The sequence below is a fragment of the Babylonia areolata genome, chromosome 20 (assembly GCF_041734735.1).
Source record: "Babylonia areolata isolate BAREFJ2019XMU chromosome 20, ASM4173473v1, whole genome shotgun sequence".
NCBI classification, from domain to species: Eukaryota; Metazoa; Mollusca; class Gastropoda; order Neogastropoda; family Buccinidae; genus Babylonia; species Babylonia areolata.
The window spans coordinates 45,133,089-45,150,588 of record NC_134895.1 but is presented as its reverse complement, the minus strand read 5'-3'; the positions used below and the strand labels follow the sequence as shown (position 1 = coordinate 45,150,588).

The 17,500-nt window shown below is 45.1% G+C and overlaps 1 protein-coding gene across 1 annotated transcript in view; it reads right to left on the bottom strand.

The window, feature by feature from the left end:
- The window catches only part of LOC143294534 (neuronal calcium sensor 2-like), a 69,325-nt gene that overhangs the window by 30,978 nt on the left and 20,847 nt on the right, over window positions 1-17,500 (bottom strand). Inside the window, exon 2 of the mRNA XM_076605899.1 lies at window positions 3,846-4,028. Coding sequence (XP_076462014.1) covers window positions 3,846-3,950 — 105 coding nt within the window. The 5' untranslated portion in view covers window positions 3,951-4,028. The remainder of the gene's footprint in view (window positions 1-3,845; window positions 4,029-17,500) is intronic.

Genomic DNA, 17,500 nt, shown 5'->3' with positions numbered 1-17,500 from the left:
TATCAGTTGTTTCGCTTGTCAGTTTAACGACTTCTCTTTTACGAAGTCCTTTAAGTAAGTAATTTCCTGTAATTGTATTTAGATTTTTTTTTCAGATTTCACCCTCATTTCAGCCTCATTTGCCCAGTTTCTCCCAACCCTCCATTCATTCACATCTCCCACCCCTTCTAACCGATAATACTCAAATGTATATGTAAATACTTTAACAAAGTGTCTTAAATCACCGATATACGTGACGGGACATTAAACAAAATTCCTCCTCCTCCTCACTGCTTTCCAAAGAGCAGTCTGTTCAAGTCTAGTCGTTCACTAGTGGGAAGAAATAGTATCAATTCTGAAAGTTCACCCAGTTAATCACATCTCTGTCTCAAATAAACAAAGCAAAATAAAACAAAATAAATATCACACACACACACACACACACACACAAACGCACGCACGCACGCACGCACACACACACACACACACACACACACACACACATAACGTGCATATCTGATGGATATCATTTCTTTAATTTATCATCATTGTCGAAAGATATAAGGAAAATGATCGATAGAATAACGAATCGATCGGCGCAGGAAGCAATTAGTGTCTTAAAAAATTGAGCAAATTTGTGAGCAGGAATTATTGGAAAAAAACCAAAAAAACATAAAAACCAACCAACCAAACAAACAAAAACACGTGAACTTGTATGTGCAAGCCTGCCACATCTGGCGCGCGCGCGCGCACGCACGCACGCACACACACACACACACACACACACACACACACACACACACACACACACACACACACACACACACAACGATACACGTACATACACCCATCCATCCATCCCCATGTCTACCCACCCAGCACCCACGCACGCACACACATACACACACAGATACACAGATACAGACACACACAGACACACACAGACACACAGACACACAAATACACAGACATATACACACATGCACACACACGCACACACACACACACACACACACGCGCGCGATAACTGTGGCAGGAGGCTACTTGACAGATGTTGCAGCGCAAGAGAGAGCCAAGTACGATCATATTTCACGAGCGACTATCGAACCCAAAATCATAGAAAACCACTGTTTTGCACAGGATGTGTGTGTGTGTGTGTGTGTGTGTGTGTGTGTGTGTGGTGTGTGTGTTTATCACTTGAACATATATTAACATATTTCCAACCTACACGCCAAACCAACACAACATGACGTTAACTCACTCAGTACGGCCAGTCCTCTCTTCTCCTCTACACAGACCCCTCAGATGTCCAGTGGGTGTCTGAATGACCCAACCTTTAGCTTCCGTCGTCAGAATTGTGGTATTCTTTGTCAACATTCACCTCTTCAGTATAAGAGCCTTCCGCTTGCAATATTTTGATGATGGTAATTGGGGTGAAACGCTGTTAACGTCGTCTCTTTCGCCGTTCGTATGGAGAGAGTTAACATATGGTGTATGGTGCAATCGCATTGCACGTACAATACGATAAAACTCTGCAAGCGTGTTCATGACAAATAAACAAACAGAAAACAAACAAACAAACAAACAAACGCACAAACAACACAAGTATGAATGTAGAATAACGTACAGAACATGACACGTCAGTTCGTAATTCAGTCCACAATGATAGTCTAGTTTCATGGATCACAAAGAACATCAGAATTATACCAGACCGACACACCTAATGTATTTTTCTACATTTGGAAAAAAACAACAACAACAATACTTTTTAGCCTGGGTAATCGTGCTAGTGTTTAGTTTAGCTGTGCTATGCAGTATTGATCCCTTTATCATAGAAAACCGAATCTTAGCCAGGATAATCCATTCAGTTTTAGTATTAAGTTTAGCTTTGTGATGCAGTTACGCACCCTATATCATAGAAAAAGGAGGGGTTTGTGTTAAACTCCATGTTTGGTGATACATAATTATACTTACCATGTCAAACTTACCAGTTATGTGAAGATCAGGCATACATATGCTTCATTTATTTCAGCAGATGTGGCGCAGAGAGTGATATGGATACTTACATAGCGCCTGTTGTCGATCGGAGACCTAGCTCTAAGTGCATAAATTATGGATATGTCAGTACGCTCTCACACCTCCTTGAAATTGAAACTGAAACTGAATCTGTGTGTGAAGGGTTTTGATGATTGAGTGGGTGGGTAGCTAAAATGGTATATTTAGTGAATTTACATCTTATGCTGTTTTGTTATATATATTCCCGTGCCTCATCCCCTTTACAACATCTGTTGTTAAAAGCGCTGAGAGCCACAGGACAAGCGTTATTTTAATGTGCATTTATTCATTTTTTGACTCACTTGTGTAAACAAAGTGAGTCTATGTTTAAACCCGGTGTTCGGTTGTGTGTGTGTGTGTGTGTGTGTGTGTGTGTGTGTGTGTGTGTGTGTGTGTGTGTGTGTGTGTGTCCGTGGTAAACTTTAACATTGACATTTTCTCTGCAAATACTTTGTCAGTTGACACCAAATTAAGCATAAAAATAGGAAAAATTCAGTTCTTTCCAGTCATCTTGTTTAAAACAATATTGCACCTCTGGGATGGGCACAAAAAAAAAGAAAGAAAAAAAGAAGCCTAATTATATGCAAACTGCATTTACTGTTATATTTATATTTTTTGTATTCTCTAAACTTGGCACTTTGATTTGATATTCTGACCCAACAACAAGAGTAGTCATTATTATCATTTTTTGTTCAAACAGGAACTTCTTTTGTTAAGCATGGAAGTTTTATTTATTTTGCAAACGTTTTGGTGCAGATAGTAAAAAAGGGAAATTACTCTGTAATTAACGCTAGGGGACTTAATTTGCTTTAAACTGATCTTTCTCATTTTAAACATTACATTTTGAAATTATACTCAATACATAAAAAGCTTGGATTAAAAAAAAAAAAAAAAAGTGTATCACAAGTGAGTCTTGAAGGCCTTGCCTCTCTTGTTTAATCATTATTATATCCTCAAAAATGGTGTATGACTACCTACATTGGCGGGTGTTAGACGGCCACACACATTAATGCCGACTCAAAACAGTCGAGTGGTTAAATCGTTGGACTTTCACTCTGAGAGGGTCCCGGGTTCGAATCTCGGTAACGGCGCCTGGTGGGTAAAGGGTTGAGATTTTTTCGATCTCCCTAGTCAACCTGTGTGCAGACTTGTTAGTGCCTGCACCACCTAAGTGTGTATACACAAGCAGAGGATCAAATACGCACGTTAAAGATCCTGTAATTCATGTCAGCGTTCGGTGGGGTCATGGAAACATTAACATACCCAGCATGCATACCCAAGAAATCGGAGTACTTCTGCGGAGATAGGAGGGGGGAAGGGGGGGTGGTGGTGGTGGGGGTGGTGGGGGGTGGTGGTGGTGGGGGTAAATGAACAAAACGATCATACACGTAGAATGTTACATGTCTGTATGAGTGTACATGTGTGTGTGTAACTGAAACCTGACTGAATGACACAGGAAACGAATGACGAGCGCCCAATTGACAGCTGTCAGTCGGCTCTACCAAGGTAGGCAGCCTGCTGTGCAAATGACTCCGTGTTTGAAAAGCACTTTGAGTTTGGTCTCTGACCGAGTATAGGCGCTATTTAAGTACTCATATCATCATATCATCATCATCAACATCATCACCACCACCACCACCACCACCACCACCACCACCACCACAACCAACACTACCACTACTGGTATTATTACTTCTGCTACTACTGCTGTTGCTGTTGCTGCAGCTGCTGCTGCTACAATAACAACAACAGCTACTACTACAACTACAACTGCTGCTGCTGCTGCTGCTGCTACCACTACTTCCACTCACCATGAAGCCTTTAAACCACTGCTTGATCTCGTTACGCTTGAAGTTGGTGTTCTCCTCCAGGAAGCGAAGGTCCTCCTTGGACAGCTTGGACCCTTTGGAGCCCATGACTCTACCTGCTGCCTCCCCTCGCTCCTCCCCCTCCTCCTCCTCTGGCTGGTGCTGATGCTCCCTCACCCCTAGGGTCTGTATGACACACACACACACACACACACACACACACACACACACACACACACACACACACACACACACACAGAAACAGACACACACACACACACACTCACTCACACACACACACACACACACACACACACACACACACACACACACACACACACAGAGAAACAGACACACCACACGCACACACACACGCACACACACAGAGAAACAGACACACACACACACACACACACACACACACACACACACACCCCAACGCACGCACGCACACATGCAACGAAAATGTTATTCTCTGGTGGACAAATTTGCTCGGGATAAGTTTAAACATAACCTTTTAAAATAATAATGAAAAATAATCACACAAAGTTTGACATAAACGTACGTAATAAACATTCAGTCTCACATCAGTAAGGAAGTACACAGTGTATTTGAAGTACAGATGGAAAAAAAATACAGTTAAAAAATAATTGACCTCTTCATCTCTGACTTACAATGTTTTGTGGTTGTTCATCCAAATCTCCAGTAAGTATTTACCTGTAAACTATCTGACATCACATTCCCTCTTTTTGTTGATCAATTCATTTTATGGTTCATTTATTCGATTCTTTTTTTCTTTCTCTCTCACTTTTCACTTCTTATTCCTGTCAGATAAGTACATGTACACAGCTTGAGCGCTTTCTCATGTACATGCATGCTCGCACAGTACACATGCACATGCACACATTCCCCCCACCCCCATCTAAAATCACTTTAGTAAACAGACGTTTAATTGATCGCCAAACATACAAGAACACACACACACACACACACACACACACACACACACACACACACACACACACACACACACACACACACACAATGCGTTCGGACAAATCCATATGCGCTACACCACATCTGCTAGGCAGATGCCTGACAGCAGCATGACCCAACGCGTGCAAATATATGCATACCTATGAGAGCAGATTTATTCTAGCGAGCTTTGCCGGAAGAAAGACACTTTTTATTGTTGCCATGGGTTCTTTTTCAGTGTGCCAAGTACGTGCTGCACACGGGACCTCTGTTTATCATCTCTTCTGAATGACGAAACGCTCGGTCTGATTTTTCCAGTCAAACTTGGGAGAAAGGGCGAGAGCGGGATTCGAACCCAGACCCTCACGGACTCTGCGTTGGCAGACAAGCGTGCTAACCATTCTGCCACCTTCCTCCAACAACAGTAACAGCAATGTGCAGCACCTTGGTTGGCTCTGACCACTACGACAGTAGTCGTTTTGGGGTTATCGATCGGGTTGTCTGCATTGCACAGTGCCCAGCACATCTTTCCCCTCTCTCCCACCTGCACTGACATACATACATACATACATACATTTTGTATACATACATACATACATACATTCCCCTAGGCACGGCAAGGACCACGGTAGACAATCCCCATCCTACCCCAACCACAACTATTGCCATCACACATAACCCCCCCCCCTCCTTTCTTCCCTCCCGCCACCACCCCAACCCCCTAGAGGAAGCCCTGGAAGTGTGTGTGTGTGGGTTATGGAAAGGGTGGTGGCGGGGCTGTGGGGGGTTTGGGGATGGGTGGGCGGACATTGACCTGTATACTAAATATAGACTGGATCTCATTGGGGGTAGGGCGGGGGGGTGGGGGTGGGGGGGGGGAAGAGGACGACGAGTGGCTTGGGAATTAGGGGTGGGTGGTGGGGGTGGAGGAGGGGGGCGGGGGGAGTGAGAGAGAGAGTTTGAGGGTTGTGGTGGGGGAGGGGATTCTCGTTCACACGTGCCCTGCACACCCAGCACCCCCTCCTCCCTATCGCCCATCGACAAGCGCAGTGGTCTGTCTTTCTGCAGAAGAAGAGAGAGACACGAATCTCACCAACCCATCGCCTATCAACCACGTTTGTTCCCAGCATTCAGCGATACAAGTGTCGCCTAAAACAATTGCTTTGCCATAATTTCAAACGAATTTTTAACTCACTCAGTACGGCCAGTCCTCTCTACCCCTCTACACAGACCCCTCGGATGTCCAGTGGGTGTCTGAATGACCCAACCTTTAGCTTCCGTCGTCAGAACTGTTGTATTCTTTGTCAACATTCACCTCTTCAGTATAAGAGCCTTCCGCTTGCAATATTTTGATGATGATCATTGGGATGAAACGCTGTTAACGTCGTCTCTTTCGCCGTTCGTATGGTGAGAGTTAAACACAGAATCCACAAGAAGTTCTGAGAATAGCTTTCCACGGGTTCTGCTGCATAGCGAAGTGTGTTGGTCACAACTGTCAATTTGTCATGGGGTAAACCTTTGTCAACGGTAACAGACCAACACCGGTAATAGTTGTCACAACGTCAATTTATCGGTTGTAATCCATTGTCAACGGCAACAAACAACGACAATACTCGGTTACAACCGTAAATTTCTCGGTTGTTATCCATTGTCAACGATTGTCAACGTAACACCAATAGTAGTCGTCACAACATCAATTTATCGGCTGTAACCCATTGTAAACAGTAACAGAACCATCACCGATAGTCGTCGGTCAAAACCGTCGATTTGTCGGTTGTAATCCATTGTCAACGGAACACCAATAGTAGTCGTCACAACGTAAATTTGTCGGTTGTAATCCATTGTCAACGGAACACTAATAGTAGTCGTCACAACGTAAATTGTCAACGGAACACTAATAGTAGTCGTCACAACGTCAATTTGTCGGTTGTAATCCATTGTCAAACGGCAACAGTCAACACCAATAGTAGTCGTCAAAACGTCAATTTATCGGTTGTAACCAATTGTGAACGGTAACAAAACCATCACCGATAGTCGTCGGTCAAAACCGTCAATATGTCTGTTGTAATCCTTCGTCAACGGCCACAAACAACGATTGTACTCGATTACAACCGTCAGTTCGTCGGTTGCAATCCAGAATCAACGGCAAAAGCCAACACCGATAGTAGTAGGTCACAACCGTCAGTTCGTCGGTTGCAATCCAGAATCAACGGCAAAAGCCAACACAGATAGTAGTCGTCAAAGCGTCAATTTGTCAATGGTAATCCATTGTCAACGGCAACAGCCAAAGCTGATAGTAGTCGGTCACACACACACACACACACACCCACACACACACACACGCACACACACACACACACACAAAGACATCCAACATGTGCTTGCTTCTCTGTCGGTTGTTACGACGGATCGAAAGTAGTTAAACATTTAGTTATATAGTAGTTATACAGTTACAGGGCAAGCTGGTAAACGTCCTTGCTCTCTGAACGAGACAATAACCACCAACCCCAATCAACTCCCCCCCCCCCCCACCGCCCCACCGCCCACCCCTGCCCCCACCCTTTGACCCTCCAACCGCCTATATCTCCTCCACCCCCCCAATCCAGCCACCGTATATCCCGTCCCTACCACACTGTCTCCATGATTTACTACTGTGCAGAACCTGTCATTATTGTCTTCTTCGTCATTGCGTATGTCGTTCAGATCTGCATCATTTATCTCCAGGGCTGGAACTGGAACTACGTTCAGTGACAGGGACAGAAAGAGCAGGAAGCAAACGATGAGGAGGAGGAGAAGAAGAAGAAGAAGAAGAAGAAGAATGGGGAGGAGGTCGGGGCAGGAGGTGGAGGAGGAGGAGGAAGAGGAGGACGCAAAGAAGAAGAAGAAGGAGGAGGAGGAGGAGAAGGAGGAGGAGGAGGAGGAGCAGAAGAAAAAGAAGAAAAAGAACGGGGAGAAGATTGGGGAAGGAGGTGGAGGAAGTGAAGGAAGAGGAGGACGCGAAGAAGAAGAAGAAGAAGAAGAAGAAGAAGAAGAAGAAGAAGAAGAAGAAGAAGGAGGAGGAGAAGAAGAAGAAGGAGGAGGAGGAGGAGGAAGAAGAGGAGGAAGAGAAGAAGGAGGATGAGGATGAGGGGCGTGAGGATGAAGATGGGGGAGAAGAAGAACAAAGATGTAGAGAGGAAAGATAGAGATGGAGGAAGAGTACGAAGGGAAAGGGAATGAGAAGGATGAAAAGAAGAAATCGAAATGGAAACTTTAAAAAAAATTTATTTAGAGAGATATAAATAGATAAATGTTGATGTTTGCCCTTCAGATTCAAAGATGGCAGTGGCTTCACGAGTCAGATGGAAGATTGGTGGCTGGCTGTGGGTCCGAAGGTGACTGGTGAGGCCAATCCAGGCTCTGAAGCCTCGTCCACACGAGGAACACAAGTGAGTGGCTGCTGTCGTGGCAGTGGATGCTGCTCGGGTCTTGCGCACAGCACGCGTTTCGCTGCGCGTCGGTGATGCGCCTGGCTTCAGCCACACGGGCTCCTGTGGTGATCTTGCTGGACGGTCCAGAGCAAGCGTTTCCAACGTATTGATGTCGACGCCCAGGTCTTTGAAGTACGCTCTGACGCAGTCTTTGTAGCGTTTCTTTTACCCTCCAACTAAGCGCTTGCCCTGACACAGTTCTACATACAGCAGCTGCTTAGGCAGTCGACTGTCTGGCATTCTGACAATAATGTCCAGCCCACCTGGCTTGGGCTTTCTGCAGGAGGGTGTAGACGTTGCAGAGGCTAGCTCGTTCCAAATAGATTGATAGACATAGACAGATAGACAGACAGAGAGAAAAAGAGAGATAGAGACAGCAGACAGACAGGCAGAGACAAACAGACAAAGGGAGAGAGATGGTGAGTGGTAGAAGAGTGGGGAAGAGATGAGAGCCCATTTCACGTGCACACAAGTTTCAGTTTCAGTAGCTCAAGGAGGCGTCACTGCGTTCAGACTAATCCATATACGCTACACCACATCTGCCAAGCAGATGCCTGACCAGCAGCATAACCCAACGCGCTTAGTCAGGCCTTGAGACATAGACAGACAGACAGAGAGAAAAAGAGAGAGAGACAGCAGACAGGCAGAGACAAACAGACAAAGGGAGAGAGATGGTGAGTGGTAGAAGAGTGGGGGAGAGATGAGAGCCCATTTCACAAGCACACAAACGAGTAACCTTTGCATGAAGTGTGAACCAACGAGACCATGTTCTCGCCTGCTTCCCTACAAACGTAGCCAGCCATTTGGCCAATTTAAGCTTTAGCCAACTGCAGTAAATCCTTGATCCACCCCTTAAAAAAAACAAAAGCACTCCCACCAACCTGCTACCTGTACTTCGACACTCCACCGTGAGACCTCAATCCCCCAGTGAGGTCACAAAGTACATATCATAATAACTATGTTACAAAACAAGGATGTCTCCATCAACAACCACCCCAACACTTAACTACTGCCATCAGACTTTTTGTTACAAAGTGTCTCGCCACGCAAGACGCCCACCACACTATAGTACAAGAGGTGATTGGCAGGTAGTCTCGCCACAACCTCTCCCCCTCAACTTCCTCATCCGCCACGCTGATCTTTACCACCACCATCCCCCAGACCTTCACTCTTTTTATTCTTCTCCCTTCCCCCCTATCCCCCCTCCCCCTCGCCACCGCCTTCCACCATAACCCTTCCCCCTGGCCATGCATAATTCATCCATCAAGTGCCAGGGGTGCCTCCCTCAGCCCGGAGGAAGCTAGTGGGTAGGAAGGAAGGAAGGTTGCCTGCACTGATTCTGCGGGGAAATCATGATGGTGAACAGTCAGACGCTGCCCTGTCTGTGTGTGTGTGTGTGCATGTGTGTGCGTGAGGGGTAAGGAGTAGGTGGGTTAGTGTGTGTGTGTGTGTGTGTGTGTGCGGGAAGGGTGGGAACGGGGGGGGGGGGGGGGGTTGTAGGGGGAAACAGCAAAAGCCTACAGTATACGAGTTCGTGGCAGTGGTAGTGGTGGTGTGGAAGGCTAGCGGTGAGCAGTTCCACTGATGATGATGATGATGATGATGACAATAATGATAATGATGATGATGAAGATGAAGATGATGAAGATGATGATAATGATGACGATGGTGATGATGATGATGATGAAGATGCTGACAATGATAACGATGATGATGATGAAGATGATGATAATGATGATGAAGATGCTGATAATGACAACGATGATGATGTTGATGATGATGATGATGATAACGACGACGACGACGACGACGACAACGATGATGATGATGATGAAGATGGTGATGGTTGTGGTGGTGCTTGTGGTGGTGGTTATGATGTTGATGATAGCGATGATAATGATGGTGATGATCATGATGATAGTGGTGGTTGTGGTGGTTGTAACTGTTGCGCTGTGACGTCTTCAAATTCATGTTGGCATGGCCTGTCCATGCTGACAGCTGTGGAAAAGCAGTGCTGAGAATGAAAGTTACACCAGCTGATATTTTAATGTTTTAAGAGATATGTCCGGCACCCGGAATAGACTATGATGCCACAATCAATCTCATATTTACTGCTTATTCAAACAATTGTTTCTTCTTCCCCCCTCCCCCCCCCTCACCTTTTCCGTGTTGAAGGGTCATATACACAAAATGCTGGACTAATATTTCTAGCCGATCCAAGCTCACCATACTGAAAGAATCATGAGACTGAAAGTCGGTCAGCTGACTTTGATATCTCTTTCGCACTACTTAGCCACTACCGGAAACACGCAACTTTGAACGCTTGCCCATCATCGGTAATTCGCAAAACATTGCCCGTTACCAGTAATGCGCGTCATTTTACATATTACCGGTAATGGACAAAAACCTACCGCCATTGAACACAATCTCTCTCTCTCTCTCTCTCTCTCTCTCTCTCTCTCTCTCCCCTCTGTGCACTGATCTCTTTAAAATCTAGTCATTATCATTTATTTGAGTGGTTGTTTTGTGGGATGCCATATTGTCTTTGTTCAATGTGCACACAAGCCTTAATGTGTCCAAGAGATAATCATGCAGATCACATGGGAAAGTTTGTGGACAGCGCCACTTTATAATGTTGACGCAACTTTTACAAATATGACTCTGACTGAGAAATCTTGCCATTCATGTAGGAATGTGGAGCGTATGTGTGTGTGTGTGTGTGTGTGTGTGTGTGTGTGTGTGCGTGTGTGCGTGTGTGTGTGAGAGACAGAGAACATGTTCCTCCCCCCCCCCATCCCCGTGCACTCCTCCCCTCCCCCCACGCACACTCCTCCTTTCTTACATTCCTTTTTCTGTGTACCCCCCTCATTACCCAGTACCACCCCCCTTCCCAGCACCTGCTCACACCCCCACACCCACACCCCCTCCTCCAAACATTTCCTCATTAGTCACAGCACCATCAAGTTTTATAAGGCCTCCCACCACCCCCCAACTGACCCTTACCACCCCCCCTCCCCCTTTGTCTTCTCCCTCCCTCCCCCCCCCTCATCTAAACATTTCCTCGTTTGCCACAATACCCTCAGTTCCAATTAAGCTCTTTCCCCATCATACACTATTGCCCCAACCCCACCCCTACCTCTCTCTCCCTCCTCCATGTCCCCTCTCTCTCTCTACCCGCTCCTCCAAGCATTTCCTCATTAGCTACGACACCCTCAAGTCCCATGGCTCACACACTTCTTTCTTCTTACATTCCATTTTCTGTGTACCCCCTCGTTACCCAATACCATGCCCCTTCCAAGCCCCAGCTCCTAGCCCCCCCCCCGCCCCCCGCCACCCCGCCCCTCCACCTCCTTTCTCCAAACATGACCTCATTAGCCAAGGTACCCCTCAAAGTCCAATTAGGCCCCATCCCCACAGGACCCTAACCACCCCACCCCTCATAAGCCGCGACAGACGTGTACAATGCCAAGACGATACAGAGTGGAAATCCTTCAGCCGTGAACCCATCCTGTCTACAAGGTTCACACACACACACACACACACACACACACACACACACACACACACACAAACACACACACACACACAATGTTCAGGAACAATTGGAAACTTGCACAGTTTTGTTCTTTTTTTTTCTCAAGGCCTGACTAAGAGCGTTGGGTTACGCTGCTGGTCAGGCATCTTGCTTGGCAGATGTGGTGTAGCGTATATGGATTTGTCCGAACGCAGTGACGTCTCCTTGAGCAACTGAAACTGATACTGAAACTGTTCTTTGGGGCATGATGAAATGATGATGAGTGTACGGTAAACGGCGGTGGATGCAGCCACTGTAATGAGCACCACCAGATGCTTTCTTGCATGTGTACTGAATAACGTTTAGTTATGTAGCGGCTGATCAAATGGCTATTTTGGTTCAAAGACGATTCACAAATACAATTGTTGGACTAAAAAAAAAAAAAAAAAAAAAAAAAAAAAGCCAGGACTTCCCTCTTGGAACGTATCCCTCTCAACTCCCTCCCCACTACACTCCACGCCCCCCCACTCCCGCCCCCCCCCCACCCCCCGCACCCCCCTATCCACATCTCGGAATATCAGCCTGGACGTTCCCTCACTTTTGACTGCTGTAACGCCAGACGAACCTCCCTACTGGATTGACATCTACGACTCACCATCTAGAACAACCCAACCTTCTAGCGAATCAAGACCCAAACCCTGGACAATCAGTTCATCTCAGAACGTTAGCGAATTGGTCGTTTAACCCAAGTCCATATATCTTGTCTGGAACACTGAAGTTTACTTACCTACTTACTTACTTAGGCCTTCACTCCTCCTGGGGAGTAAGCCGTACAATACGAGACCTCCAATGTGCCGTTTCCGGTGACTTTGCCTCTGTGTGAGTTCCAGGAAAGGCACATCATTTTTTTTGTATGTCTGCGCGGACTTTTCGCCACGTGTTTCTCGGTCTGCATTTCTTTCTTTTTCTTCATGATAGCTGATGACCTCCCCCCCCCCCCGCCACCCCCCCCCCCCCCCACTCCGCGAGTCGGTTTCTGTGTCTCGCCTTCGCTGTGTATAGTCTCGAATGTCATCTTCAGATTTCAGCACATTGAATAACAATCACAACTACTACAACACTGAAAAAAAATAACGTAATGATGCAATTAATGAAAACAACAATAATTACAAAACAATGATAATAATAAGACGCGCGCAATCGCCGAGTGGTTAAACCGTTGGACTTTCAATCTTTCGGGCCCGGGTTCGAATCTCGGTAACGGCACTTGGCAGGTGAGGGGTGGAGATTTTTTCCGATCTCACAGGTCAACAAATGTGCACCTGCTAGTGCCTGAACCACCACCGTGTGTATTCGTTCGCAGAAGATAAAATACGCACGTTTAAGATCACGTAGATCCATGTCAACGTTCGGTGGGTTATGAAAACAACATACCCAGCATGCACACCCCCAAAAAACGCGGTATGGCTGCCAACAAAGGCGGGGGTAAATAAATGAAACGGTCATAATGTAAAATATTACATGTCCGTATGAGTAATATCTGTGCGTGACTGAAACCTGATTGAATGACACAGGAAATGAATCATGATTGCCCAGTGGCAGCTGTCAGTCGATTCGACCCAGGTAGGCAGCCTGTTGTGCAAATGACTCCCGTGTTTGTAAAGCGCTTTGAGCTTGGTCTCCGACCGAGGATAGGCGCTGTATCAGCATCTATATCATCATCATCATCATCATCGAAGAAGAAGAAGACGACGAAGACGACACACCCACACAATTACACTCTTACGTGTGTGTGTGTGTGTGTGTGTGTGTGTGTGTGTGTGTGTGTGTGTGTGTGTGTGTGTGTGCATATGTGTTCTTCTTATTCTTCTTCTCCGTTCGTGGGCTGCAACTCCCATGTTCACTCGATATGTATGTACACGAGTGGGCTTTTACGTGTATGTCCATTTTTACCCTGTTATGTAGGCAGCCATACTACTTTTTCGTGTGTGTGTGTGTGTGTGTGTGTGTGTGTGTGTGTGTGTGTGTGTGTGTGTGTGTGTGTGTGTGTGTGTGTGTGTGTGTGTGTGTGTGTGTGTGTGTGTGTGTGTGTGTGTGTGTGTGTGTTCACGTTGCTGAACGACGACGAAGTCGGAAAGTTATGTGCCTAATGCATGCACTTGTTTTCTTCACGTGTGCAAAGTTAGAGAGAGAGAGACAGACAGAGACAGAGAGAGAGAGAGAGAGAGAGAGAGAGAGAGCGCACCTGTATCGGTGGCTGACGACTGCAGTGTGCAACAGCTTGCATATTTGGATGGAAAGAAGTCAACAAAGCAGAGTATGTGTGACCGTGTGTGACGCAGGCCCGAACCAACGTGTTCTTTCGGCCTTTATCACCACCACCACCACAACAACAACAACAAAAAAACAGTGTGTGGCATTGCACGTCAATATTCCCACGTACATGCTGTGGCCTAATTCTGTTGGGAGTTGTAGTCGATATGTAAGCTGTGAGAGAGACCATGCCATTCTAATAACTCTGTGTATGTGTGTGTGTGAATAGAATAGAATAGAATAGAATAGAATAGAATAGAATAGATTTTATTGTCATGAAACCGTAAGGTTTATAAGACACAATTGCAATGGTAAATGAATGAACGAATGAAAAACACACAATTTATCAATCAGTTAATGCGGTAAATTGCAGCAGCATTCATACACAAATTTTCCTAATCTTGTTTGTATATATTCATCATCTGTTAGCATCACCTGACTGGGAATATGTCCTGTGTTATTCGAATTTTGAATATCCTTTAAAAATTGTTGCCTTAAGGTTTTATATTTAATACAATGATCAAGAAGATGGATTTCGTCTTCCAGGATGTTACACTTGTTGCACAATCTGTCTTCTTGTGGAATATTTAAATATCTACCTTTCTCAATCTTTAGGTCATGCGCGCTTATTCTGAGTTTCGTTAAAGCTTGTCTGTGTTTTGTATCTGATATATTTAAAAGGTAGGTTTCAGTTTTGTACTCTGCTACAATCGTATTGTAAAATTTTAGCTTTAATGTTTTTTCTCTTTTCTCTTTCCATTATTTGATATATTCATTTTCTAATTTTTTTTATACACGACGTATTTCAGTCTATGTACGTTGAATGTGAATTGATTTTTCCAAATGTGTGTGTGTGTGTGTGTGTGTGTGTGTGTGTGTGTGTGTGTGTGTGTGTGTGTGTGTGTGTGTGTGAGAGAGAGAGAGAGAGAGAGAGAGAGAGACACACACACTTGTATCCTTAGTGTTGTGGTATCTGGTTATGCTGGTTGTGTTTACATAGTTGTAGTATCACATGTTAAACTCTGTGTTATCGCCCTCCTATTCACATGGGGGCTATGACCTTAAATTAATAATTATATTATCTGAATTTCTCTCCCTCTCTCTGGGGCTGTGACCTTAAATTGAATAAATCGTCTGAATCTGAATCTCTCTCTCTCTCTCTCTCTCTCTCTCTCTGCGTGTGTGTGTGTGTGTGTGTGTGTGTGTGTGTGTGTGTGTGTGTGTGTGTGTGTGTGTGTGTGTCTCAATATGTTCATGTACGTGTGTTCGATTTCTGGCCGGAAGCTAGGCACATGGTTTCATATGATGACGCCAACAGCTGTCGTCAGTCGTGTTTGCTTTGATGGAGTGATTAAACTGATCGACCCCTAGTATCAGCAGGCCATCGCTAGTCTTTATTAACTGGGGACTGACTGGGTGACGTAATCTGTCCATTAGCGGGATTAGCGGCCTTCACGCTGAATTTCATTCGGTACGGGCAGTTAGAATCTGATTGATGTTCTGACTCCACGCTTACTAACCTAGTTACTTATTTGGTTTGTTACTGACTGACTGACTGACTGACTGACCGACCGACTGACTGGCTGACTTATTGAGGCGAATCATCCCCCCTTTTGGGTATCGGCCGTTGAAAAGAGAACTCCATTCGGCTAGTACCACTCGTTGCTAGCGGTCCGAGATAGAGAAAAAAAAAAAAAAAAAAAAAACCAAAAAAAACACACAAAAAAAACAAAAAAACCAACAAGAAAAAAACAACAACAAAAAACAAACAAACAAGCAACAACAACAACAACAACAAAAAAACCAAGAGAGGCGCATGGTGTGTGTCTGACGCTGGTTTTCAGAATATCAGATCAAAGTGCCAAGTTTAGACAATACAAAAAATATAAATATAACAGTAAATGCAGTTTGCATATAATTAGGCTTTTTGGTGCCCATCCCAGAGGTGCAATATTGTTTTAAACAAGATGACTGGAAAGAACTGAATTTTTCCTATTTTTATGCCTAATTTGGTGTCAACTAACAAAGTATTTGCAGAGGAAATGTCAATGTTAAAGTTTACCACGGACACACAGACACACACACACACACACACACACACACACACACACACAGACAACCGAACACCGGGTTAAAACATAGACTCACTTTGTTTACACAAGTGAGTCAAAAAACAAACAAACAAACAAAAAAAAAACCCAACAAACAAACCGTCCCCAAATTTCTTGTCTAGAACATTGAATCGTACTTACTTTCTTTCTTACTTGAGACTTTTTAACCTCCATTTGGGTACAGGCAGTTAACAACAGTCCCCGTCCTGTTCCTTGGTCTCTGTCTGGCTCCATGGAAGGCCCATCTTCTTAGTGTGTGCCCGGAAGTCTTTTCGCCAGAACTGTGTTTCTCTGGCGGACTCTCTTGGCGTTCTTTCCCCGGGGGTGGGGGAAGTTGGGGGGAGTAGGTGGTGGTGGTGGTGGGGTTCCATGTGATTGTCAGACAGAGGGCCTGTCTGGTGATGTCTGACGCTGGTTTTCATGGCGTGTGTCTGACGCTGGTTTTCATGGCGTGTGTCCGACGCTGGTTTTCATCTGACGCTGGTTTTCATGGCGTGTGTCTGGCGCTGGTTTTCATGGCGTGTGTCTGACGCTGGTTTTCATGGTGTGTGTCTGACGCTGGTTTTCATGGCGTGTGTCCGACGCTGGTTTTCATCTGACACTGGTTTTCATCTGACGGTGGTTTTCATGGTGTGTGTCTGACGTTGGTTTTCATCTGACGCTGGTTTTCATGGCGTGTTTCTGACGCTGGTTTTCATGGTGTGTGTCTGACGCTGATTTTCATGGCGTGTGTCTGACACTGGCTTTCACGGCGTGTGCCTGATCCGTCCATAATAATTATATTCTTCTTCGTTCAGTTTCGTTGCCAGCTGAACGACCCAGTCCGCTAACATATTGCTGACTAATTGTCCGATTTGTAAGCTGACTGAGTGATAGATTGGATGTCATCTCCCTCCGAAGAAAAAAAAAAAAAATCACTGACCATGGCGCCAACTCAACAGTCTTCAAATTGTCCAGTTTAGGGTCAGTTGTAGTAACCCGATGACAGCGCTGACTCAATTATTGTTGATCAATATCGTCGGCGGATTGAGGTCAATGACAGTAATACAGCAATGTAAACCACGATATCAAGGCTAAGCTGATTCGTTTAACTACTGCATGCACACATCAGCACCTGCCGTCGGTCGTGTTTTATTATCGATTGATTGATTCATCTATTCATTTATTTAGTTATTTATTTATTATTTAATTAATTAATTTATTAATAAATTTATTCATGTATGTATGTATGTATGTATGTATGTATGTATGATGTACATAATTATGTATGTATGT